Raw genomic sequence first — 25520 nt, forward strand, 5'->3', positions numbered from 1 at the left:
AAATCTGTATTTTTTCCAAGCTTCACTGGAAAATGTAGTTTTACTCTGCAGTTGTGTTACCTCACCACTAGATGGCGCGCCAAGATAGTTGAACCGTTTTTCTTTCTGAGATCTTTCCTGACATAAATGGGATCATTTTTTATATTTTGCTCCACATGTTTTATTCATGAACTCTAAGACAGAGCTTTATCCTCAGTGGGATGTCTGATAATTTATTGAAATAAAACGTGGGATCACTGACTCTCTTAACTCGATATTAATGGGACTGCAGCTATAAAAACAGAAAGCCTTCGTCTCTCCTCTGTCTCTTTCTACCACTTTTGACCATGTTTATCTCATGTTTTCCATTTGTATTTTTGTTCTTCTTCTCTTTCTTTTTCCCGTCTTTCCAGATGTTTTGTTGCAGCTGGAGACATTTTTTTCCATTTCTCAGTAGGAGCTGGGTAGATATCTGTGATCAGAGTTCAGTCTCACTTTGACCTCATGTCAGCCATGTTCTGCTGTTATATTCTGATTTGTGACTCAGCAGTGAAATCTATTTTAAACTTCAGAAACACATTGCTGCTGACTGGTCACTACACAGATGTGCTGCATTTGTGTCTCATCTGAGAAAGATAAACTGATTATGATGAAATATAGATTATTGCATATAAATAAGTCCTAAAGCTTGGGTTTCTGCTTGTTTTTATCTTTTTGCTGAAGTTATTTGCTCCTCTACCTCCTCCCTGAGCCACTATTGCCTCTGAAAAAATACACGTCTTCTGGAAAAACGACTAATCAGTGCCAGGAGGAGGGTCTTAGTGCTGTCAGTCATGCTTGTGTATGCACTGCTAATGGTGGAGAAACAACTTACCATGCTAGAAAAACGATTTATCTGCCGTCATCAGTGGACATGCAACTAGCCGGAGCATTCATGACAGCCTCTATTATGGTGAACCAGTTGTAGCATAGCAGAGAATAAGGGGGAGAGTGTGAGCAGCACGTACACAAGCATGATTGACAGTGCTAAGACCCTCCTCCTGGCTCTTATTGTTGCTAGAGCCAGTTAGCACTGGAATCACTGAGAGAAGGCAGAGGAGCTTGATACTGCATAACAGGGGGGCTCAAATCAAATTCTGCTCAAGGCCCCACAGAACCTTGGGCCGGCCCTGCTTTAGAGTGCTGAATAGCAAAACAATGTCCAAGCCAGGTGTATCTTTCACATTTATGCTTTTAGTTGGTTTATCGCTCATAATTCTTATAAAATACAATGAAATTGTGTTACAACGTGAGAAAATGTTCCGCTCTGCGGTCCCACACCAAGCGGCACACCTGGTTCTCCTGCAGCCGCAGACATTCACATGTCGCCCAGCACTGGAGCAGCTGAGTGGGTGTCGGCAGGTGGAGCTCCGCCATCCCATTCAGACCTGCAGGAGGGTCCAGGACTACCTCAGAGAAACGCGCTCAGCCACTCACTCCGCACTCGCGCACCGACCTCACCCGCACGTGGACACACGGCGGTGTTCCAGAAGCGCTCGAGCTCCGGTGAGAGTTGAGAGCGCGTCAAGGAGCGCGCGCGCGCGCGCACGGTGTTGAACAGCCAGCGGGTCCGGACGGGCTCGTGTCGTCTCAGCTGGAGCAGCTCCCTCTGCTTTTATCCGCTTCTTTTATTTCTTTCTTATTTAAATTCCGGTTCCTAAAATGGGATTCTGACAGCACCCGGGCTGCGGGCGCCGTCGGCTCCTCCTGACCGGAAAATGAAGCGTCTCTGTCGGAGGCTGGCGGTGGCCGTGGCGGTGCTGGTGTGGCTGGGAGCGCTGGTTTACCTGCTGGTGCTGAGTCGGAGGAAGTTACCGGAGCTCGGTGCGGGAGCTGGAGCCGCAGCCGGAGGCGGAGAGACGGGGAATAACCAGGTGAAGGAAACACACACACATGCCACTTTGTGGTTAAACAGACTGAAACTGATGCTGAACGGTAATGACAACACTGATAAGTTTGTCCAGATGTTTGTTTTTATTCGCTTCATGACGTTTACACATCAGAACAACGTAACTCTCCGTTAGTGTTGAGATTTTCAAGTAAAAAAAGAGATTAAAGAACTGATTTAGTAGACATTTACTTTGAATGTTAGTAGAAGAAAACTTGAAATATAAGATGATAGACTTCATATGTTGAATTTGAGAAGAAGTTAAACTTCCTGGTTACTTTATGCTTTATTTTTCTAGGGATTTCGTTTAACTGCACATTGCTTTGGACATTCAGTAAAGTAAATTCTCTAATGTGTGCTGGTTAAAGTAATTGGTGACATAAAACTGAAGGACTAGATGTAACCAAACATCCTTCAAAGTGCCGCTTTCTTTCAGATAGCTCCCACAGTCAGGCTGTTAAAACTTTTTATTACTTTTTAAGAAGCTTTACGTCCTAAGATATAAATTTTTTAGATAGATGGAGATAGATAAGACTTTATAATCTCTTGGGAAAAATTTTATTTCCAGCAGAAATACACAAACAGTTTTTGTCTTTGCTGATTTGCAAACCACTTTATTTCCAATTTCAGACTCTTCAGCTCATTCTGACCTGTTTCACTGTAACACAGGAGTTATTTCTGGTGTTAAAGTTTATAAACCTTTTCAAGATAACTGGACTGATTTTCAACCTGGGTTTGTGTCTGTGGGATCTGCTTCATTCTGTAATCTGTAGAATTCAACTTGTGTAGATATCCTACATTTAAGTTATCAGGAGTGTTTTTAGGAATCTTGAGGAAGATTTGGAGCACAGTATATAAATGCAACGTCATTATGTGTGAATTTCCGTTCCTTTTAGATGAAAGTATAAATTTAAAGATTAGTTTCTTTGAAACTGAAGCTTTAAAGTTTTGTTTCTGTTTGTCTGAAGAAGTAAAGTATCTTAACTATCACGTGTCCATCAGAACCAGACAGTTAACGGTTCTGTTTGGCTTGAATTTAATGACTGTCTGCAACTCTGAGATGAAAGGTTTTCGGATGGAAAAGCTGTTTTATTGATGTTTTTGTGGAAGCGATGCTGCGTATTGAGCTCCTTCGTTTGCTGGGTTTCAGCCGTCTTTGTCTTTTGGCAAAATGTGAATTTATAAAGCAGGAACGCTGCACAGCTGCATGTTTTTTAGCATTCTCTCTTCATCATTCTGCGAAAATGTAAATATTATGTTCCTCAGATGTTTGTCGCTGCACCTGAGCTCAGCTTTTATAACCGAGCTGTAAATGCAAACTGGATGCTTTCACAGAGGTCTGGGCATATTTTGTGTGAGAACACCTGCACTGTGTGTTTATGCTTCTGTGATGATCTGATGCAGTGAAGTGGAAGCTATGAGGCGAGAACTGTTTGAGGTGGAAATCTGTTTTGATATCTTGCGTCGTAAAGAGCTAAGCTGCAGCTTTAAACTGTGAAGCCAACTTTTTTTCCACACAGTCCTGCAGTGGAAAGGGATTATTAAATCCATCTGAGCTTGGCTCCGTTATGGTGCTGATTGTTGGCCTCAGTATACAAATATAAGGAGATAAAAGTCCAGCTGGTTTGTATAATCGCTACTGAATTATCTCCTAAAGTGTTTATTTAGATATTTATTTAGATGCATGAGACTTTTCCTTGTATTGAAAATTCTATCAGCTAAATTAGACAAATTTGACAGTTTTTTAAGAGCAACATTCAGATTAAAAAGTGGCATTTTACTCTAAATATATCAATATTTGTACCAATGCAATTGTAATATGCTCTTTCATGTTATGATGCTTTAATATTTTCTTGATATTTTAGAATTGAATAAAATTCCTGCTTATACTTGTACCGTTGAGAAATTCTTCCTGCTAAGTGACGAATCAGGATCTTTACTGGGTGGACTTTTTAAAAATTAGACTCTGGGTTTAAATTTATAATTTACTGCTTAAATAAACGCATGTTTTAGTGTTTAAAGTTATTTTTTTTATCCCTTTTTAAACAGCTCCACAACCTGACTTCATGTGATTTGTGCGGCTCTGACGGCTCAGCCTGATGTGCTTCGTGTCTCTACTTGTCTCAAAAAGCAGACATGAGAACGACACTGAACTCTGATTTTTCCAAAACAAAATGTGATTCATCTCCTGGACATACTAGTATTGTTTTCCGATGAGTTTACATTTTCAGTTTCAGTCATGGTTTTGTTTAAAAGCAGCTTGGTTAGTTGTACTTGTCAGTAATTCTGTTTCTTGAATCATTTTTAAAACAGATGGACGTCTCTCTGCTGAGCTAAACTTGGAGAAATACTGAATGCCTGAAGGATAAGAGAGATTGTCTTTTCTGTTTAAATCATTCAACTTCCTCTTCATAAATAAGAATCAACTTAATGTAATATGTGTGCGGCGTATTACAAAGTGACTCAGTGCAACTCATTTTGTCATCACGACTTGCACCAATATCGTCACGTTTCGCTAATATTCCGATTCTGAGAGTTTTCAGGATGAAAACCTCAGTTTGATCCTGTGTTTAAAAATAACGTTTTCAGAGCAGTTTTGTCTTAATTTTAAGGTTTGTGTGAACAGAATGTGTTTTCAGATGGTTTGTTTTTCAGCTGTTGAAGCTGAATTTTCTGTTGCTGTAAGTTGACGTGAATATATTCCTCTGCTAAAAGTCTCATATAAAACTTAAAGTGAAATTAAACTGCTCCAGTTGGAGATAGAAACAGATGCAACCACTGTGGCGCATCAAGAACAGAAAAAAGGGAGGAAAAAACTTGTGTGGACTCGTTCTGCAAACTCTGAGCTAATGAGTGAATCTCTGCTCTTTGTGCAGGAGTGTGTGGGCGTGTACGTGTGTGTGTGTGTGTGTGTGTGTGTAAATGAATGGATCTTTTCAAGTCATGACACACGTGTTTAACTCATCTCTGCTACTTGTGCCAGATTCAGACTTGCCAACTTAATCCCACAGAATTTCACAGCCAGTGTGAGGCTGTCGGATTTGTCAGCAGGTAAAGGTGGCCTCCTGCGATCATTACTCTGCACACAGTCTGCTTCTGTTGCAGGAATAAGAGGAGCTAATTGGGATTCATCCAGTGTGTGATGGCTTATTATCTGAATACATGTTGGAACTGAAGCTAGAGTTACTTTGGACCAGACCTGAAAGTTTCTGGGACTGACTGTTTCGTTGGTGCTCAATAGTTTTAATGCAACTCAGCTGTTTTCAGGGAAATGAAAGTGAAGGAGCATTGTATCTAGAATTAGCATATCTTCAATAAAGTAAGCTCTCTTCTCTGGAATGACTTCTTGTCAGAAAAAGTTCTGAACTTTGACTAGGCCATTCCAGAACTTTGATTTTCATCTGGTGCAGCTGTTCTATCGCTGATGTTTGACCAGCTGTTTTTGGGTGTAACTTTTACCTACAGCTGTTTTGATAATCCACATCTGGTTGCAGGTTAAGTAAATTCTTTTGTTCATTTTTCTGTGTAAAAACAAACTTAACTATTACAACATAAAATGTAATTGTTGGTCAGATTTGAGCTTTTTCTTAAATAATTAGAGTTTGTTACACTTTGCTGTCAGAATTGAGATCAGCTTAGAGTCACAAACAAATAATTATATCGACATAAAGTCGCAAATTTATTGACCTGGATTTTCTCATCAGTAGTAGTTCTGGACCTTTGAGCTCATCTAGAAATCTTTAGGACATTTGAACATATATAAATTCAGTTTTAGTTGAAATAAAACGTAACATTTCAGAATCAATAGACTTTTAAATGTAACTTCTGTGGAAATGTCTTTTCTTTTGGGATTAAAATTCCTATTTCTGTTCCTGCTAAATTCATTTCCATGTTTTGCATGTAATCAGAAGTTGTTTACACAGGCTCTTATTGGCTTAATCACATGTTAATCACATTATTAGCGTATATGTAAATGCAGGCAGTGTTAGTGTTGGGTAACTATCAGCTGGAACGGTGCAGAGGAGCATAAATACACAGCAGGTCAGAAACAATCAGCAGGTCTGTTCCTCGTTTGTGGCTCTGAATAAACATTAGACCCTGTGTTTGTGTGTGTGCCTTAAATAAATCCCAAAGGAGGCGTGTGTGTGTGTGTGTGTGTTATTTATGTTTCTCACCCATCGTGACTTCTTCTCCGACGATTCACAGGCCTTGCTTGTTAGCGATGTTGTTGTTTACTCAGTTTTTCCTGTCTAATCAAAAACTGTCCCAAGCAAACAGAAGTAAAATGTTCAAAATAATTTGCACTTCATATAAAGCCAAAGATGTTCAACAGCATAAATCTCTATCCTTCTGCCTAATAGTGCCAAAAATGGTAATGCATATAAAACCAATACTAAGCCATAAACAAAGTATAAATTTAGAGGAATTGTGCTGAATAACTGTGATAAAAAAATGAAAGCTTTATAATAAAAAATAAAAAAATTGCAAGGAAGAAGTAGTAAACAAACACCAAACTGAAGTTTTCTGTTTCTGTGAGACGTGATCTGCACCAGTTATTTAATTCTTTGTTTTGTATTGGTAAAAAAAAATACTGCTGCTGTTTATGCTAAGATGATTGTTAAAGAGTTTAGACATAATAAGTGAACCCTTCTGCCTACACTTATTTAACTTCTGTTGAACTCTGTTTTGTTTACGTTTGTCCTGTAATTTTACTACTAACAAAAAAAAATCAATCATCAAAAAGGAAAAGTACTTTTTTAGTATTTACATACACCTGTCACAATAACAAATTTTGCTGAGCGATTAATTGTCTCAAAATTTATTGCAATAAACAATAATATTGTTTGAAGACCTTTTTACACTGATTTAATGGAAACGTGTTCTTTATTTTCAAAAGAACACTAAACACTGGAACTGATAAACAAAGTAAACAAAACAATCAAAAACAAAAATAAAATGGATTCTCAGTCCCCATTAACAAAAATTTTACTTCAATAAAAACTAAACAACATAAAGCCAAAGTGGAAATAAATACTGCATTCAACCAAAAGAGTGCAGATTATTATATTGCCCTTCAGTAATAATTAGATTTAAATAGAGGAGATGGTCACATCCGACTACCTGATGCAATAGTTCACACTACACGATTTATTTTGCCCCGATTTTTCCCCTTACAACAATCTTAGAATGTTGGGACATTTTCTTCTTCTACGATTGTCGCTTGCGATTTTATAACCGATCATCCTGTAGTGTGTGGTGTGCTACGGTAGATCGTCGTTGCCGCTCCGATCCAAATCAGGAGTTTTCCACACTGGGAGCTTTAACGCAACCTGTTGAATGTGACAGGTAGCCAATCAGAAAGCGTGGATCCCTCCCCATCTCCTCACCTCCCACACCCCCACCCCCGCCCCCCTCCCTCCTGCTTTCTGAGGGGAAATTACGGAGGGGAATCCCAAACAGCTGACGCCGCGCAACCGGAATGGAAACAACATTAATGTTTATTCAACATTTTGTGCAAAGAATATAGAAATGACAAGGGGAGGAGTTGGAGCGAAATTGCTACCGCAGTTGATAAACCCGGTAACTTTTCAGCTGTTCTTCGTTAACAATAGGTTATAATGATTTTCATTCAGTCAGGAATGACACTAGCCACATGCATTGCAGGTAGATTGTAGTACAGCATTGATTAATGCCTGGTTTTAAAATTAGTTCACTGGACTTGTAGCCATTATTTTGTGCCCATTGTTGGACACCACAGGGCAGGAACGAACCCGATGGAACCGTTATACCTAGGATTTCTGTCGGGTAATGTGTGGTCTGTCAGGTTTTGAAAATTGGCCGACGATCGGCCGACAGCTCTAAGATCGTTTAGAGTCCGCTGGGCTTTACACTGAGGACATGAGGAAGGGGGCGTCAGTGGAGAGCACCGGAGTTGAACCTTTTTTCATTCAGTGTCATTAACAGAAAGAGAAAAAGGCCGGAAGAGACGATAAAACCGATAATTAAAATGAGGTCGATAGTTTTAATTTATCGTACGATTAAATGATGTATTGTTTATTGGGACAGGCCTACATACACAGATATTTATTTCTAGCTTTCCTACTATGATAAATCACTAATTATAGGAGCAGAGGTGACGTCACACTGTGTGTGTGAGGAATCACTGCAAAACAGGGATTTATTATTTTAAAACAGATTTATTGACAGTGTAAATGTTTGACCTCTTACATTAGCAGTCCAGATATTAACATATTTTTTTTCTGTCTCTGAGAATGTAAACAATCACCTCAACTGGTAGATTCACAAAAATGTTAAAATCCAGGAAGTTCAGTCACATTTTTCGTTCTTATCATGTTTTATTTCCAACACACTCGTTTAGTCCTGTACATCTTTTCCATGCTTGGCCTAGTTTAGCTCCTTCGTTGTTTCATTCCTTATATATTCTGTAAAACACTTTCCAGCTTATTTTCTGTTTGTTTCTTCACTTTTAAGCCAGAAACCATCACGGCTGTTGAACTTTGAGATGTTGGATCTCATTGAAATTCTCTCTGCAAACAGGATGTTGTCCGCCTCTGACAGGTTTCTGTCTGTCGTTCCTCAAGAAAAACATGATCGATGCTCCAATCATTGTGCTCGCCTTGTGTATCACAACGCCCAGCCGCTCCACAATAGGACAAGACGCAAACACAATGCCCCCTTACACTACAGTAAATGACACAATTACACACATACACAAACTGGAGGCGCATTCGCAGTTGAAATTATTCATTTCCCCATATGAAATGCGGTTATTGTTCCTTTCTCCTTCCCTCCCTATCAGGAGGTATTCACATGGACAAGAGGAGAGGGAAATGAGTTTTCAGAGGAGCCATAACCAGCTCCCAGGGTGGGAATAATGGTAATAATGTTTTATATGAAGCTCGTAGTGCAGGGGGGCTCACAGGTTGGCTAACTAAACTGGCCTCTGCCACTGAGGGCCTTATCTGTGGGAAAGTCTCATCACCTGGCTGACAACCTGCTGTTGTTTGAAAGCTTCTCAGGATGAATCACCTGACAGTTTGGCTCTTCTACTGAACCCAAACATTACAGTTTGGAGAAAAAACAAATGGTTTATACAATGCAAATATGACAGAGTTACTCAATATTCCTGGATGCTCCTTCTTTACTTTCTGTCACGTTCTGTGTTTTCTGTGTATTTATTTAGAGTTTTCTGTGTCCCCGAGTCTTCGTGTTGCCCTGTCTTCCCCTTGATTGTTTCCCAGGTGTGTCTCGTTTCTGTGATTACCCTCCCGTGTATTTAATGTCACCTGTGTCTCAACGTCTCTGTCGGGTCCTCGTCTAATGTGCGTTCAGTCCTTCGTCTTGTCCATTCTATTTACCAGTTGCTACCGACGTTGAGCCCTGGCTTCTGCTCAGTCGTGCTGCCTGGTTGTGTGGACTTTTGTGGGACATTCATCATTAAAATCATTTATTCGTCCTACCTGGGTCTGCTGCGTCTGCCTCACCACCCCTCACCGCACCGTTTCGTGACACTTTCATCTTGTGAGATTTTTTTGTATTTTTTTCACTAACAAATTTGTTTTTTCCACATAGTTCAATATGATAAACCAAGCAATCTGAAAAAAGGTTGATTCCAATTTCATTAAATAGAAAAAAATGACTATATTTCCAGATAATTTTTCTTTCCCTGTCCATCAGCTAAACATGATGTCAGGAAGACATGTGACCACGATGCTGCTGAATATTTTACAAACTCTTTTTTTCCCCCTTTCCTTCATTATAATCTCCCCGTCCGCCACAATGAGCTTTAGCATCTCTGCAAATAAAACTATACATAAAGTTAGTGTTGAGGATTATTGAAGTCTAATTAAGAGACCAAATATATTAAATATGGGTGATTTTGACTGATGGCAGGTGAAATATAAAGTCTTACTGAATATTGGATTGAAGCACTTCATTTGGATTGAAATTCTGTTCATGTTAATATTGCAATACACATCAAAAGGCTGATCAGTATTCAAATAATAACTTTCATATTTGCACTTCAAAAAAGGGCCAGAAAAAAATTGTGTTTGGAAAAGTATGAAAGTTTGACATCAAAATGTCCAGGAAGTCTGGAAGCATGTTTGCCTCAAATATGAAATATTGCATCATCTCCCTCATTACTGCAGAGTTAAAAATCCTTACAAACCTGCTCCAACAGTAGAAACACCTTTAGCTTGTGTAATTTGCTGTGGTTAAGCAACATGGACCAACAGGACGCCACCTGGAGTTAGTTTGGTTTTCTCATGAGTCATATTTCATCACAGTCAACTGAACAGGCTGCAGGGTTCTGTTTGCTCTGCTTGCTCTCTACACCCCAGTGTAATCTTGAAAAGGTTTGCATTAAATACCAATAAAGTCCATCGTAATTTCGTGATCTCAGGTTTATGTTGTGTAATGCTGATATTCTGGCTAAACCCAAAGGCTCCATGCTTCCTCACTATGGGCACTTAAACGTTGGGCTGCTATAAAAGAGCACATTGAGAAAATTACAGATAAGTAAGTGAGGTGTTTTAGAACTGCATTGATTTCTTGTTTTGCTCCTGCAGGTTTCAGCTAAATGAGCAGTCTGTCTGTATATTACACAGACAGCCAATTTGCAATCACTGTGCCATTCCTGCAGCAGCGAGTGTGCTTCCTACAAAAACCTAAGAAAAGCATTTGCATTTTTAGCCTGGCTCATTCCTTCATCCTTTATAAATGATTCAACCAATTCTTAAAAATAAATAAATAAATAAAAAAAACTGCAAGAATCGGTATAATTGGGATTTTTTAACTTTGAGGATGCGGCGCAATCAAACATGTTTGACTGTAGAGTTATCGGAGTCTACAGTGTTTGCTTTTGTTTCCAACATCCTCAGATACACACAGACTGAAAAAAGCAATAATTCTAGTTTCAGTTATAGCTATGTTGTGTCTCTAAATCAACATGTACAAATTAATTTCAATATTAAATATTATTTGTATAATATTTGTTTTGCTATTACTGAATAGTGGCTGCTTTTAAAAGGAATGATTCACCAACCACCAGAACTTTTTAAGGATATTTTTTAAATCTTATGCTATCTGACTCTGATTACAAATTAATCAGGAACCAAAAGGCTCCAGAACTGAAGGGATAAACAAGGAATCTGTCGACCCGTAACAGATAACCTTGGAGAGAATCAACTTTAAACTTTATTTTCAGGGAGGATTTTCTAAAACGCTGCTGCAGAAACTCAATTTGATCCGACTTATTTTTTTTAGCAACAACGTGATTCCTAGAAAATGTTGGTATTAAAACTTGACATTAACTGGTAGTTCCCAAACTTTTCAACTTTCTGCCAACAAACTAACAGTGGAGGAGTTTTGTCATCCTGTCATTTATAAAGCAAAGTAGATTTACTAGCATGGCACTGCTAATACACACGGGGATTCAAAGTGCTTTATGCAAAAGTAGCATTAAGTAGCATATGTGCAACCAAAAATCAATAGTATTTTGTCTGTCATTCTGTCGCAATTTGTCAACAAAATTATTATTTTACTTTCAAAACAGTTTTATTGAAAAAGTTGTGTCCATACACAGTTTAGTTGTTGTTTCTTGATTAAAACATCCTAAAGCTAAATAAAGAAATAAGCTTTTTACTGCTTAAAGTGCATCAAAATCATTCCTGGATCATTTGTAGCAAAGGATGCATCTGCAGCTAAAATACTTTTAACATCAAAAAGTCCTTTATGCTTGACTTAACATCAGTACAGTGTAGAGCTGATCTAGTGTTTATTTTTTGGGTAAACTAATTATTAATTGGATAGCAAAAAATGCCTAGATTTTTATTTTTACAGAATTTGAACCAGGTGACGTTCTGGGTAGAACATATTTACAGATAAAGGTTTTTTTGTTTTTTCTTAAATGCAGAATATATATATTTTTGTACAGTTTTGGCTTAGTTACCCCACTAATGTGTATAATGCTGTTAACAATTGATTACTAAATTGGTTCACGATACCCTCAATAATAATTAATCACAATTAATCCAAATAATCATTTCAGTTCTACATTAAACCAAGCAGGCCTCAAATCTTGCAGACGTTATTACAAATTAATCATTACTAAAAAAAAAGGTATTGTATGATGTACGTGTCTGGTTTTAAATAACAGCGTGGCATTTAAAATGTGTCTGCTTTTGTTGAAATCTTGGTGGTTTGAAGAAAGGTTCCTGATAACTGGTCAGCTTTATGTTCTTGTCTCCTCTGATGTCCCACTTTAAACGTCATTTTCAGCTGAATCTGGGCTGCTTTGTAAAATGTCAAAATGGTCTGATAGAGGAAAGTAAAGAGTGTGTGTGTGTGCGTGCAAAGGCTGCATGAATAGCTCGGTAATTGTCTGCTGACATTTGTGCGTGCTGGTGTGAAAATTGTAATTCTCACCTTGATGTATGAAGGATTGAGCTATCAATCTACTTTATAGAGAGTGGAGTGGAAAAGGAGGATAAAGAGAGTTGGAACGAAGGATAACAGAGACATTTGGAGCAAAAATGTGACGACAACTTGTGCAGAAAGTCGGAGAGAGAGAGGGAGTTCAGTAAAAAGGAAATTGGACAGAATAGGATTGTAAGAGAGAACGAGAGAAGTGACACAAAGGGATAAAACCACATTTTTAATGTTTAATTCCTGAAAAGTATGAAGGGAAAATGATATCGTTTAGAAATATATGAGCGGGAGGAGAAGAGCTAAGAGATAAAGAGCTAAGAAGCAGAATCACGTCCAACTCGAGGAACAACAGCAAGTCGACAGGGAGCAAATGAACTGGTTCAGAGCAGACAGAGAACAAGCTGTTTTCTCTGTCACCAGTCATTTGTGCTCCACGTGTCATTTCTCCATTCAGCGCTGGTCACAGCCAGCTTCTTCTGCTTCAAGCCAAGCTTTCATCAATGCAATCACAGCATTTTCTGGCAGGTTATTGTTTAAAACATGTCAGAAATCACTAAGCAGTGGGGCGACCATGCAGGCCCGTCTTTGTGTACAGTTTGCACAAATTAAGATGATCTTCCACAGAGCGACCGCTTTTTCTCTCATCACTGCAGGATGTTGTTTACAACTTGGTTTGTTTCCAGTTATTCTAATGCCTGCAAAGCTTTGATTAATGTCAGTCAAAGGTCAGCTGGTAGTTCATGTGCAGCTTAACCGACTCAAAATGAAAAGTATATTTGTAACATCTTAATTTTTTGGTAAGGGTTAGTTTGGCGTTACTAATATTTCTGACTTCCTCAGTTTGAAGAATCAAAGTTCTGATTGTGTTGATTAACCTTGAAGGACTGTTGTTGTTTGTACTTGGTGAGTAGTCCTGGCTATTTTCTCTTTTTCCAGAACATTCTTATCTTAAAAAGTCAACATTCGTTTGCAAAATGTGTTTGCAGAGAAATGATGACACCCTCCTCACTTTTTGTGAGGAGGGTGTCCAAATTTGACTATACTGTATGTCCAGAAGGAAATCAAGAACATTTAAAATATTGTGATGTTTCAGCAGTCTTATGCAGAAATATTTGCTTTACACAAGCAGACTGTCAGAGGAAATGACATCGATCGGGATCCACACACATCTGACAAATATGGAAAACTCAGAGCACAAATACTGTTTTAAAATGTCAAATCATATCCTTCCCACTTATTCATTCTATTCTGACGCCCACAGTCAGAAATGGCTCCATTCAAGTGTAATTGCATTTTGTAGCATTAAGTTAACAGATAATGTGTGCAGACAAACAGACATGAGAGCTCAGACATCCATCCGTACACACCAGCAGTGTGAGGAGTTTTCTGCTCTGCTGCTGCTCCACACTCTGTGTGCTAACTTATGCATATTACTACACAGTGTGTTGACTTTCTGTCTCTACTACTACTCTAAGGGCTGAAGAATAAAAATAATGACCACCCACCTCCATTTATACACAGAAATACAGCTCAAACTCTCTCAACTTTTAAACCTAGCACATTCTGTCTCTCCTGTTAGAAACACCAATGTCCTAATTTAACTTTATCTGATGTCAGTCAGAAATTGTCCCTACTTACTCTACAGGTGGCTAAATGAAGGCATCAATGTGACATTTTATGAGATCCACACAAACAGCCAAAAAAAATGAAAAATACGGTTCTCTAGAAATTATCGCCTGGGTTGCTGACTCCTCCTGGGTCTCAGGAGGAGTCTCCACAGGACGCTGTGCTTCATGTGTTTTTTCAGAGCAGGTTGCTGCCCAAATATTTGCCTGTAAAAACAATAAGCAAACTCTTTTCCATCAAGACCAATTGCAGATATTTGGCAAAGGATCCAATTTATCAGCCGACCATTAAAATCGCCTGACTTCCTCTTACACTGATTTGGTGAAGATGAACTGAAAGCTCCAGGCTTTCACCAAACACTGCTGCAAGATTATTCTGATAAATGAAACAATTAACTTAATCATGCCTCAATGCAGATGTGTAGAAATAAAGACATTCATTTGGATATTTATGCTTGCATTTCAAATCCTAATGAGGCTCTTCTGATGTAATTTCCTATAAAGTCTCATATTAATAATCCAAATTGCAGAAACAATATTCCATTTAACATTACAGTCTGGCTAAAGGATTTGAGTTGTTTGAGTCCCCAAAGTTTCTTTTTGCTTTGTGACTAATGCTAATCCCTCTTCAGGGTTTTATTTCCAGTCCGACACGAGGCCGAGGAGAAAAAGAAGCAGATACATTTCTGATGTTTGTAGCGCCGTTGTTGTAGCCGTCATCTGAAGCAGAGCACGTTCCAAGCTGTCAGTGTTGTCATAGTTGTTATTGTTGTGCTTGCTGGGGCTAATAGCAGATATATCCGCTCCATTAGCTGTTAATCTCTTCGCCAAGAGTGTGAAGAAAGCAATATAACCAGGAGGATTCAGGGAGGACTGATATGTCCAACAATTCCTCAACTCTCCTCTGGAATCATTTCTTTCTCCATTTGTCCACTCAGAGATAAACGCGGCTCCACACACCTACAGAAACCTTCACACACCTGCTGTCAAAACCTTTAATGAGTTTCAATCTTGTCTCTTCAACTCAAAGACTGTTATTAGTTTTTTTTTTATTTGGGTGCCATTTATCATCACATTTCTTTGCAAAAGCCTTGATGAAGATTAAAGGTGAGGCAGAGAGGGAGTGGATTTGTGTTTCTGTGTGAAAGGAAAGGGGTGAGAGGAAAACGTGGAGAGAAAAAAACAATAAATACACAATGTATTTTGTCTCTTCTGTGAAGTTTTTTTTTATTAATGCCTTTTGCTGAGGGTGAATTATTGCCCTGCTTGCAAGCTGCTCTGCAGTGTTTGCTGACCTCCCCTCTTCATCTCACACAAACCCACTCTGAGCATTTCTATACACACACAGCAAAGGGAGGTTTTCCAGAGGCAGGTGAGGAATTTCGAACAGCTATGATTCGATAAGCATTTCTGAAGACTGCAGCCTGGATGTTTGTGGATTAGAGAGACGTGGTGGGGCAGGAATGTCTCCTGAATTATAGATGTAGGAAGTTTTATCAGGCAGAACAGAAAGAAAACCTCCTACATTTATAGAAGTGTACATCGGTTTTGGTTTGGTAAGCACAACCTCGGCTGAAATGTGGAAATCAAATCCTTCAAACCGCTAAGATTTACTGACACAGGGAAGACGTGGAACGAGTGTTTGTGCTTGTCTTTAACAGCAGTTTTGGATTTCTATCGGCTTTCTCCGACAGAAAAGATTTACAACTTACAGGTCAAAGCTTTAAGTGAAGATGGAGGAAATTGAGGAGGAAGAGAAGCTGATTGGCTGAACCGTTTCAACAACATTATCCCCAAACCTTCTTTGAGGCAATATTGGATGAAGCATTTGTCGAGATGTTTGATGTGGATGTTTATTACTCAAACAATAGAAAATCCTCATTTTTAAAAATTATGCCAGCAAATAGTTTGGTTTTCTCTTCCAAGGCCTGAAGCATTTTACAGTCTTTAAAGTTTTAGATATTAAAGTAAAAATATGATGAACTTGACAATCAGTCGTTGTTGGGATGAAGCTTTGTGGCCAAATCCACACAAATGGTTCAACAGAAACAAAATCCTGCTGGAGCATTTTGTAAAATTGTTCCAACCTTGTGGAATATTAATGGAGAAGACTTAGTGCTGTCAGGTTTTCTAAAAAAGGTTTGCTAATATTCATAGTGGCTTTATTAAAAACAATTAAAACATTCAGACTATGCTGCTTCTGCAATAAAATATCAATTTACTCACAGGCGCTTTAGTAATCCTTACACAGGATGGCAGTAAATGTTGCCAGCTCTGTATACCTTTTATGATTCTTGTAGGCCAATATTTAATCATCTGTTTTATGTTGAGTGCACAGCATGTCAGCATCTTTGAACATAAGCAGATAAATATTGAAAGTTTTGGGAGCAACACATGTTCCGTTTAGTTTAAAATGAACATTTTTAAGAGGCTTATTTTATACCCACAGCATCTCCTGACACAAATCCTCACACTCAGAAAATAAAGACAATGGATGTGCTGTGATTTTTGGCTGTGTTTACAAGAAAAATAATCACACAGAGAAAAAAAATGACAGGATGTTTTGTGCTATGTTTTCGCTCACACAGTGCATACTCTCCACTGGGACAAAAAACCCAGAAGATCAACCCTGCACATGTGCAAACTGCTGATTAATAGGAGCTGCTGCTCCTCTCTGCTATTGACTGAATGGAGTTGAAGAAGAAATGTGCAGCATGTAGAAAATGCTGGTGATTGGTCCAAAAATATGCAACATCTATTAGGAAACGTGTTGATTTAAAGTTTAAAGCACAACATTGACTGTTTGATATCTTCACAAATTTGATAAGATAAATCAACCATTACTCTGTACTTGTGTAGGGTTTAATAGAAAACATCTCCATGTAGTTTTAATAATTTTTCGCAGTTTATTCTCCATAGGCTTTTTATATACATGTGAAGGGTAAAACCTGCGTCTGTACAAGGTAACTTTTAAATCACATCCCATCTGTCATCTCATAAATATGCATGTAGACACACACCTGCACCCCCCCCCCCCCCCACACCCCACACACACACACACACAGAAAATAAGCCTTGGTTGTTTTTCTTCTCAGTTCTGAACTTGATTGAACAGAGATGTAAAATCTTGCATGGATGCAGGAAAAATTCTGTAAATAAAAGACGAAATATACAGAAAAACCTATAAACACAGATATCTGTGAATGTCGTCTGCTCTGCTTCTCATATGAGCTGTGGTGGATGCTTTACTGTCTGGCACTTTCCTGGACCATGAATATGCAATTTGATCCTGTGTTGATCCCTGTTGGGACTCTCCACCTCATCTCGGCTCTGCTGCCTACACAACCAGGTCAAAGGTCGACTGCAGAGTGTACAAAACCTGAAGCAAGAATCTAGTTCCTGAAATTTAATTTCTATTCTTTATCTTGTGACTGAACCTGATCTTCTTTAGCAATAGGCTGCTAAAGTTTTTTATGGTAATGTCTTAGGAAAAGAAACTAGAGTTTGAATGAAGATTTGTTTGCTCTGCTTTTATTTCTAATCATTCTGTACCAATAATAGGCAGATTGGTGGATTTGATGACTTGTAGCCACATAAGAGATTTTAGCTGATTGAGATGATGAAGCATTTTAAAGGGTTTATCATATCATGTTACCACAGCAGCAGCTTTAGGCTCCATGTGTTGGTTGGACCAGATCATAGTAATCAGAGGAAAAAACACAGATTTTGATTTTTGTGTGCATCACATCACATTTGTGTCTGGTTAAAGTAATAGCACAGGGTGGCATATTTAGAGGCAACTAGCAGGCTGTCTAAAATAAAAAAAATATCGACAAGGTGTTAAAAAACTGATGAAAACATTAAGGATGTTTCAGGAAAGCTGAAACTGATGGATGAGGTGCAGAAACCTCCCATTTTTAGAGAAGAAATCCTCTAAAGATGTGATATTTATGTCTGTAGGTCCAGTGATATATCAGCAGAACTTTAGTTTTCATAAAGAAAAATTACATTTCTGCTTAACTTGTGAGACATTTGGTTTCCACTTACCAACTCACACAACCTTCAGTCATAAAATTATGTTGTTAGTCCTTTAGTAATGATTATGTCACTTTTAGTCAACGTTATATTTTATGTTATGCTTATATTATAGATGAAAAGCTAAAAATGCTAAAGTTCAAATGCTACCATTAAAAAACATGATGTAGTTTTATTATTACATATTTACTAATTTTCTCTTCCAATAATGAGCAAAATCCAATCAAGTCTTTGAATTTATTTTTTAGGTGCCGTTAAAAAGCTGCAGAGTTAATATCAAACTTCAGCATTGGATATATTTTTTCCATTCATGCAGTTTATCAGCTTCTAACAGAATTACAGAAAAAAACTCTTTTACATTTAGATGTAAAGATCTTAATCTTGATCTGCACATTTTCATCAACGTTTTCTCCAGTTATTTATTCCGCTGCTGTGAATTTGGCTCTGCTTTTAGAGATGAAGTTATTGTAAAGGGTGTGTTTGCACTTTTCCAGAAGATAATGTCAGGTATTACAATCCTTATCAGTTTTTAATAATCACAATGGTTGGTTTAATCAGAGCAATAATAAATTAAATATCATAATGATTTATATCTTTCACTTGCTGTCCCTCATCTCCTGATCTGTGATTAAAACTCTAAACTAAAGAGAACAGACAGATTTCACTTAGAACTAAAGACAATAATAATGAGGTTTTTAATGATCAGAATGATTGATTCTGTTTGAAAAGGACTGTGTGAACATTTTACAGATCAGAACCTGACAACCTGATGTGAGAAAGAAGTTCCTCTGTAATCAAAATGCAGTTACTCTCAGGCTGAAGGTTTGTGCTCAGATATTTGGATGAATGCGTGTGTGTGTGTGTATTCGCGTGCGTGTGTGTGTGTGGTGAACCAGAAAATAATGTAGAAACCAAACAAGCTGCTGCTTCAGGGAGCGATCTATACTCAGCCTTAAATTGATGACAGAGATGCTTGTGAGCGTATGAGTGTGTTCTCCTGGTTTCTGCTGGGCGAAACAACGTTGAAGAAAGAAGATGAGAGAGAAAATGGATGAGTTGGTGTTTGTCCTACTGTGTATATTCTCTGTCTTTGTGTAGTAGTATTGATGTTGGGGTGCTCTCCCCAGACCTGAGCTCAATAAGCCCTGACTTCAAACAAACAACAGCCACTTCACCTAGGGAGGAGAGCAGAAAGAACCAAGAGGTGAAAAATAAATGAAGACAAAGGAGAGAGGGCAAGAAAATAAGCAAGTGTGTCTGGCTGCATCAAATAACAGAACAGAAGAAGGAGAGATGGGGAGAGATCAAGAGCAGAAACATGAATGTGGGTGGAAGAAAAGAGTTTAAATGGAAGAATAGATACAAATGGCAGGATGAGAAACATAAAAGGGGAACAAAATGCTGCATCTCATGTTGCTGATGCAACCAAGGCTTTGATTTCTGTTTTTAGATCAGAAACACCGTCTTCCCGTCAAATTAGTGTGACTTTCCGCTTTAAGTTTCCCTGAGCAACTTGAGCATCTTCTCCCTGTACACAACAATATAGCAGAAAATAATAGTACACATCCTAACTGACAGCAGAGCTAAAATAAATGCATCAGTGGCTTAAAAACAATGACAATGATGAATGAAAATACCTATTTTCATCCATCATCTGTCCCTTCTTGTTCCCAAACAGCCACCCAATCCTCGTCTTATTTACCTGCAGCTGCACAAATGTTAGAACAAGAGCTAAAATGCACATAATGATGCAATAAATCCAGTAATGAGGAGACGAAGTAGAGAGTCTGAAATCACAGAAACTCAGAACAGTTTGGTTGTTTTTTATTGGAGTACAGATGAAGTTTCAAAATATAAAATAAAAAAAGCTTTCAAAGCCAAACAAGTCATTAATTTTTTGATCTCTAGCCAGTAATTATTTTACTTGTAAATTTGTGGTAAAGCACTCTCCTAGAACAGTATGAAGGAATGAGTGAAGCGCCTCTGTTGTAGACTGAGTTGTAAATAATTACTGGTGTTCCAGCAAACACAGAAATCTGCTATCTCTGTGTTTGTGAAAGGAAAAAAAAATCCAGCATGGCGAGAAACAGGCTGTAATTTAGGAGGAAACTGTATTTTTTTTCCCTTAACTCAACCCAGAGCTGAGGGAAAATGGAAACGAGCCAAAAACAAACAAAACCACCCAAATACTCCTACACTGAGCTGAAGAGGTAAACCTCAGTTTCCTGGACAAAATTTAGATAAACAATACTTTCACTGGAATGACTTGAATGAAATATTTCACCATGCATAAGATCTGTTTATATGGAATTTGTTTGCATGTATACATCTCACCAAAAAGTGTGGCATTTCCCTTAAATACTGCAAACAGGAACCGTTTTATGTGACTTAGTGGTTCCAAAGAGCTGAGACTGTTTGCCTGCCTGGTTTGCAGGAATGTAAAAGGGCAAATGATAGATGACTAGATCCATATCTCCACCTTCCATAAAGTCTGAATGTTGGCAACAATTATTTTCACTGAAAAAAGATTTGGAGTAAAATTTAGAATAAGATTGCAGGGCAATTTCTTCAAGCTTTTTCTTTAATCCAGAAGAAACTTGATTGAGAACAAACTGCTTCTTTCAGAGGCTTGGATCACAAAGCTTTAGGGTCGAAAAAAAGATATAAATAAAAATAAAATATAAAACAAGCATATTCTTCACTTGGAACCCATAAAACTGAAGGATGTAATTATTTTTACATGCTAGGATGGTGGCCAAGAAGGGTCAATAAAATGTAAAAACCACAACACAACAGCAAAAAGCCACAAAATGACTGGAATGGAAGATAGCGACTTTCTCATAAATGACGTTAGCATATAAAACAGAATTTGGTGAAATTGAAGCTATGCTAGTTTATCATGACTTTTCTTTTAGCTTAACTTTGGTTTTGGCATCACATGAATTTGTTTTGCTATTGCGTTAATCTTGATTAAATAGGTGTAAAAGAGATGAGTTTTTAATTTTAATCTTTTTGGGTCTTATTGGATTCTTATCAATAAATTTGTCCTGTGGTGTTTTTTGCAGTCATATCAATCACAACAACAAGAAAGTTTTTGAGTCACAGAGTTTCCCTGTAAAATAAACTTTTTGTTTGTTCTACTTCGCCCCGCCTGATTAAATGCGACATGAAGCAGTGATCCACAGCCACTGGTGGATCACTGCTTCATCTCCTCAGTGAGCTGAACTACAAAGAGCGATGGCACCGCTCTGACACTCATCTAAAGATCTAACGTTATCTTACACAGCAGTTTGCTGTTTTCTGGGATAACAAGATTGTCATAAAACAACAAGAAAATTAATTGGTAAGCTTCAGAGACCAGGTTTAGGAAGGAAATCAGGTAAATTAGTTGTCGTGCTGTGAGTTCGTCTAGCTCTGATGTTTTGTTCAGCATCTGACCCCAGTGTGACTAATCCCTCCCATCTCTGTTTTCTTTTGTTTGTTTCTTTAGCCTGTATAATCTGTCTTCCGGATGCTTATCTCTGTGCGGTTTTTGAATTAAGGATTTCACTTCCAGCTTTTGCCACATAATGCTTAATCCGCTGCTAAAAATTCATATTCATGTGTTTGCCTCATTTCTGCAGAGCATTTTTCTTGTTGCTTGTGTATTTCGCACGACTAAATCCTCAAAATATATTAAGCATCTCAGCATGATTTTGTTTGTTTGCCATTTTTATACAAAATGTCCTTTAAAGATTTCTTTTCCTATGATCAAAATGGCTTTAAAATATTGTTATAGGACAGTAAATCCATGAAACTATACAGTAATCAAATGCTTAATAGCATCTTGCTCATACATTTACAGCAACTGCCAAATTAATTGCCACCCCTGGTAAACGAATGCAGAAATCTTGAAATGAATTCATCCCTCATGGCAGTGGCTTGATTTCACACTAAAAAAATCAACATTTTATTTGAGAACATTTATTCACTGGGAGAAAAAAATCCTGCATTAAATGTTTATGATGCATCTTTCTAACAACCAAGAACTAATTGTAGATTAGATTGTTTTTGGCTTTTATATAATATACCACAGGAAATTGAAAAGCTGTTGATTTACTGTAAGCTTGGTTGGATTGTTAATGCAATGATGACATCGACATTAACTGCAATCCTCAAAGATCCTTTGATGCAAAGTTTTTAAATGTTTAAAACGAGGCTCAGTATTTGTTCGGATTCATGTGGATGAAAACTTTTCTTAAACCGATCCCATGTTTCATGATATTATTTTTTAAAACAAGATATTTGTTTTTATGAAGACTAAAGCTGCATTTTGATTTTAAAAATGACTATTTCTTAGATTTTCTTTTTCTTTACAATGGAATTGATTTGTTCAAATCATAGATGTAAATTATCCTGCTGTGATGACATATTCACTTCTTTTAAAGGTTTTTACCTTAAAAAACCCTACAGAGCAAACGGTGAAGGGGGCTTTGCTGTTTTGTCTGATCATTTTAGAGCACATGACTAAGGAAATTTCTCCTCCTCCTGATAACTGCCATCTCTCTGACTTTAATTTGCCTCTAAGCAACAGAAGCAAACTAATAGAAATAAGACTTGTTTTGATGCTTTATTACAGTTATTACAAAGGTGATTCATCACAATATAATAGAGGGGATGACACATGCGTGTTTGTGTGTTCATGTTGTGCAGCCAAACAGGAGATAATAAAGACACAGACACACAGGAGTTATGTCTGGGATGTAATAGGTAATCCATCATCTGGCGCCGATTTTAACGTGATGAAGGAACAGAATTTTACAGAAATAGATTTTTTTTCTGATCTCTGTTTCATTAAAAGTGCCTGGCTCTGTTTCATTTGGTTGTTCCACATTGTGCACAATAAGCTATAATTCTTCTCCTTTTACACACAAGCAAGCACAAACACGTCTTCAAAGGAAAATTTTCTCATTAGTAGCGGTCGCCCTTCCTCTTTAATTCTTCAGCTCTTTGCCTTTTGCACTTGAATCGCTGTGACAAGCTGTGACGCAGAGCCTCACTGAAAATATAAGACGCCTGATGTCGACAGTAGGACAACGGAAAGCAGCTCGTAATTCTAAAGGATAGTCAGACTTTGAACTAGCTAAATCTATAACCATATACCCGACAAAATGACTTAAGCATTAAGAACAGAAATGTCTATGAAATTTAACGTAGTGTATCTTCTGTCCCTTTTTTATTAAATTCTAGCAACAGGAGACTCATAATGGTAGTTGAAACCCTGCTGACCCGTGTCCAGAATTCCCAGAAGAAGTTTCAAGTTTCTATTTTATCCCGTTTCCCCTGGCCGTGTTAATTACATTTCAGCTCCCAGAGGCTGGAATAATAGTTTTAACTCACATCTGTGGGTTCTGTAAGGTGAGAGGAAAGAGCAGCAACATTTCCTCCTAGAAAAGAGACAACAAAAAGATATTAACTGAAAGGAAGAGAATTTCCCTGGTTTTTGTTACAAGTTTCAACTCTAACGACTGAAATGATGCATCATCACATGGATGCCATCTAGTCTGCCTAAAATGTTGCCGTGATGAGGTTAACATGAGGTGACGTGGTAATTCCTGTTTGAATTAAAACTGTAGGCTAAAGCATCACCTCATAACCAAATCTAATTAAGATGACGTTATTTCTTGTCTATTCTTGAATTTTCTCCCCAGAGCAGAGTGGGAGGAATATATCTGATCCAATTATAAAGCTACAGATAACATGAACAGGTTGCTTTGAACCATGAATGGCCCATAGGGTCAAAGGTCAGTCACAAATCTTTGTTCCAAACCCTTCAGGCCCAGTTGAATCTTTTTCCCCGTCCCGATATTGATCCTTCTCCCCTCTGTGAAGTACAAGCTTGCAGAAATCGTAGAATTGACGGAACAGGTTACATCATCGACTAGCGCCTCCGTGTTGTAACTGCAACATGCAAAATGACGAGACTCTTTGCTGTTTTGCTAAAAAAGACAGCAGATCTACAACAAGTAATGGATTTTAAATCTACATTATTGGTATTTCTGCTTTCCAAAGTCATTGCAGGAGAAATTTAGCTGTTTAAATTTGGTTTGTTATGACTTGCTCAATACAGAGCAAAATTGAATTGTGTTCACATGTGCACAGTAGAGTGAAGAAAAATTATTTTAATGTGTTATATTTAAAAACTGATTTTTTAAAAATATGAGACGCAGCACTGGCATATTTTCAGCTTTTAATTCAAAACATCACACGCGCTCAAACCCCTCAGCAGGAACGAAGTTATGAAGGGCATCAGGGTGGAGGTGTGAGGATTGGGACCGGGTCTACGTCTGAGTGACTTACAAGTGACCTTGATCCAAGTCTCAGAGGTGAATCTCATTTTCTGTTTAAAAGTAAAACCGGATGGATGTCACATGGTAGAGAAGGTTCAGCTCCAGGTCTTTGCTGCATGTCTTCCCTGTTCTCCGTCTCCTACTCCTTGCTGGCTACTAAATCTAGAACGCTTCAAAAGCAGTTAATCCAGAAAACCTTGTACTTAACTATAAAATAAAAATTGAAACAAGGTAAGATTAACACACACAACATAGAGTATGACGTTAAAAACCAGTAAACTGAAACACAACATTCAAATTGGAGCCATGAAACCCTCAGAGCGTGGCAGATTTAACAACGCTCACTTTTCTGACAATCATTTTTGAGCTTTTGCCGCTTTTTTATGCTGCATTTCCTGCTCTGTTCAGAGATTTCTACAGATCATATGATATGCCGCCACATTTTAAGATATTTTGTGTCATTATTAATAGTGTAAGGTTGTTGAAATGGGCTGAAATTTTAATGTGGGACTCGGACTGACAGCTGTTCTCAGCAGAGTTCAATAAAAAGTCTATTTTCAACATTTAAAAGCAACATTTACATGTCAAGCTGGTGTTTTCCACTGAATAAGCCAGTTTAACTTCATAAATTTTTTCATCTTTTTAGTGATTTAGTCCTACATCTGCAAAACAGTTTGTGGATTTTTGAAATCCATGATGTTTACTGATCCCATATTTAGGTTTCCTCCCCCCTTGCTAATGCACTAACTCAAATATTTGTACAGTGAGTAAATAATCCGTCTTAACACCATAAATCCTCATCTGATGAATTCAGGTGGAATTTTCACACAACTTCTGCAATAATTTGTCAGAAATACGTTTTTAATGAATCTGTGGATCAGAGAACCTGTAGTGTGCCTTTCACTTTTAAAAAATCCAGCTTTGATTCACAAATTACTGTTTCATTCAAATGTAACAAGATTTAGTCATATTTAATACAACATTTGCTGAAAACTGTAATATTTTGGAGCGTTTTCCGTGTCAGAAACTTGCTCTTGAATGTAACCCGCCCAGAGATGCAACCTGACAGCTCATGATTCCTCCTTACTGAAATGTTTGGAAGTAGTAGATAGGAATCCACTGTCTTCCCGTGTTAATGTGCCGGTTTCTCTGTGTTCTGCATCCTCTCTGTGT

At 37.9% G+C, this 25520-nt stretch overlaps 1 protein-coding gene across 1 annotated transcript in view; it reads left to right on the top strand.

Annotated features, from left to right (window-relative positions):
- Window positions 1–1280: 1280 nt before the first annotated feature.
- Window positions 1281–25520, top strand: part of galnt14 (UDP-N-acetyl-alpha-D-galactosamine:polypeptide N-acetylgalactosaminyltransferase 14 (GalNAc-T14)) — a 139855-nt gene continuing 115615 nt past the window's right edge. The window contains exon 1 of the mRNA XM_032585047.1: window positions 1281–1892. Coding sequence (XP_032440938.1) covers window positions 1737–1892 — 156 coding nt within the window. The 5' untranslated portion in view covers window positions 1281–1736. The remainder of the gene's footprint in view (window positions 1893–25520) is intronic.

The sequence above is a fragment of the Xiphophorus hellerii genome, chromosome 15 (genome assembly GCF_003331165.1).
Source record: "Xiphophorus hellerii strain 12219 chromosome 15, Xiphophorus_hellerii-4.1, whole genome shotgun sequence".
NCBI lineage: Eukaryota > Metazoa > Chordata > Actinopteri > Cyprinodontiformes > Poeciliidae > Xiphophorus > Xiphophorus hellerii.